The sequence below is a fragment of the Pundamilia nyererei genome, unplaced genomic scaffold (assembly GCF_000239375.1).
Source record: "Pundamilia nyererei isolate P.nyererei 1_Seehausen unplaced genomic scaffold, PunNye1.0 scaffold00033, whole genome shotgun sequence".
NCBI lineage: Eukaryota > Metazoa > Chordata > Actinopteri > Cichliformes > Cichlidae > Pundamilia > Pundamilia nyererei.
In genome coordinates this window covers 3,963,618-3,965,506 of record NW_005187434.1, presented here as the reverse complement: position 1 = coordinate 3,965,506, position 1,889 = coordinate 3,963,618, and the positions used below count along the sequence as shown (strand labels likewise).

General features: G+C 41.2%; 1 protein-coding gene across 4 annotated transcripts in view; it reads right to left on the bottom strand.

Annotated features, from left to right (window-relative positions):
- ncor2 (nuclear receptor corepressor 2) overlaps positions 1 to 1,889 on the bottom strand; it is a 91,088-nt gene that overhangs the window by 62,820 nt on the left and 26,379 nt on the right. For all 4 annotated transcript variants that reach the window (XM_013909897.1, XM_013909898.1, XM_013909899.1 and 1 more), the window contains exon 4: positions 1,144 to 1,321. In XM_013909897.1, the coding sequence (XP_013765351.1) occupies positions 1,144 to 1,321 (178 nt within the window). The remainder of the gene's footprint in view (positions 1 to 1,143; positions 1,322 to 1,889) is intronic.

Genomic DNA, 1,889 nt, shown 5'->3' with positions numbered 1-1,889 from the left:
GGAAAGTGCATTAGTCAGCTTTGTCACATGTGAATTCCTTCAGTGCCATAAATATTTCATAACATCAACAGCAATGCTCATTTTTAAGCCATATAAGGCCAGTGAACTCTGAGATCATCCCTGTAAAGATGATTTCTCCTAATGTCTCACTCTTATGCTCCCTTATATTTCATTTTCTTTCCAAAAACCACAAATTCAGGATGATTGAACAATGGTTTACTGTAACATGCTGCCTTTGTCCCTCTGATTCTCAGTCCATGTGAGTCATGCTGTAACCATCAGCTTTGTCTGATACTACTGGCCTACTCCCTTTTTACTGTTAGCCTTTTACTCTTATTTTCCTCTATTACCCTTTATCTGCATCTCCCTACATCTGCCCTTTGCCTCATCTCCCTTTCTAACTCAGTATCATTAGGTGCACTTGTTCCACACAGTGACTGCATCTGACATCACTTACATAATGGGTTTCCAGCCCTTGCCGCTCTAAGGGGGAATTGCTGGCATTCCTGAATGTTTCCCTGCTAGCCTAAGAGTCTGTCTTTTTTCCCCTGTGCCGTCTGTTATTGTTGTATCTATTTACCATTCCTTGGCTGGCTGCCTCCCCTGGCAGTTCGAAGCACTCTGTGTAAAATCAGGAACACCTCCTCATCAGCAGCTCTACACACAAGCAAGTCGTTTTGATCTGTAGTTCACACAGTTTCGTGCTCAGTCTTTTGAAATCTAGGTCAGCTCTATTATTTATTAATTGCTGTTTCACAACTACCTTAGTCTTCCTACTGCTGCTCACAGAGAGCCAGTTTAGCTACAATGCTGAATCTCTCTCTACAACCTCGGCTGTGTGTCTAATAACATCCTCTGGGGCTCTGAAGGAGTCAAATAAAAAAAACAGATTTCTAGGATGATTTTTTTGTGTGTGTGTTATTTTTCAAGGAAAATCATAATTGTTGAATATCATTTTGGTAATACAGCAAACTCCCAAAATACTGATTGTGTTAATTGAAAAACTTTGTTTTACATCTAGCCCTGTATTTTGCATTTAGCATGGCTTTCTTCTATTGTTATTAGCAGCAAAGTCAAGGACGAATGTTTTTTGTTTTCATTCGCTTGCTGGCACTTTTACTGTACTTCATGCCAACTACTGACCTTTGTCATGTCCTCAGGCCCTCCCAGAGGCAATGGCGGGCGGTGGGATGAAGGCCTCATCACAGACTCTGGTCCCATCTCTAAACGAGGCCTTTTGATATCTGCATACTCCACCTCTGATTGGCCAGTCGGCTCTGTTAGGTAGATGTGCTCATAGCGGATATGCTGCTCCTGTCCTCTGCAAAAGACAAAAAAAACAAATGCAGCAGATAAGAAAAAGTACAAAATGTTATAGAAGGAAAAAACAGATACTGATGAAAAGCAACATTTTCCTTGATATCTTGTTCTTGCACAGACATAGTGACTCCATCTTGAAACGCACAGGACCAATGATAGTGTTAAAGTCCAGGTGCCACATACAAAAGGGCACTTAAAGATGTCTTGGTGACTTAGTGCCTTGTTGGTTTTGTGTTAAGTGAGTACAGCTTATTTATAAAGGTAATTTGCACAGACATGAAGTCAAAGTGCTCTACAACAGAACAGTATAAAAATAAATACAACTACTGGAGAGACACACAATAAAACCTGCTCTATACCAGATACCGTATTTTCACGACCATAAGGCGCACTTAAAAGTCTTAGATTTTCTTCAAAAAGTATAGCGCAGTGCGCCCTGTGTTGTAAGGAGGACGTAGTAGAGAACACCATGAGAACGCTAAAGGGTGAAGTGTGGGCGCAACCCTGAAAATGGCAAAGAGACACGCTTATGAAGCACAGTTTAAACTGAAGGCCATCAGCTACGCGGA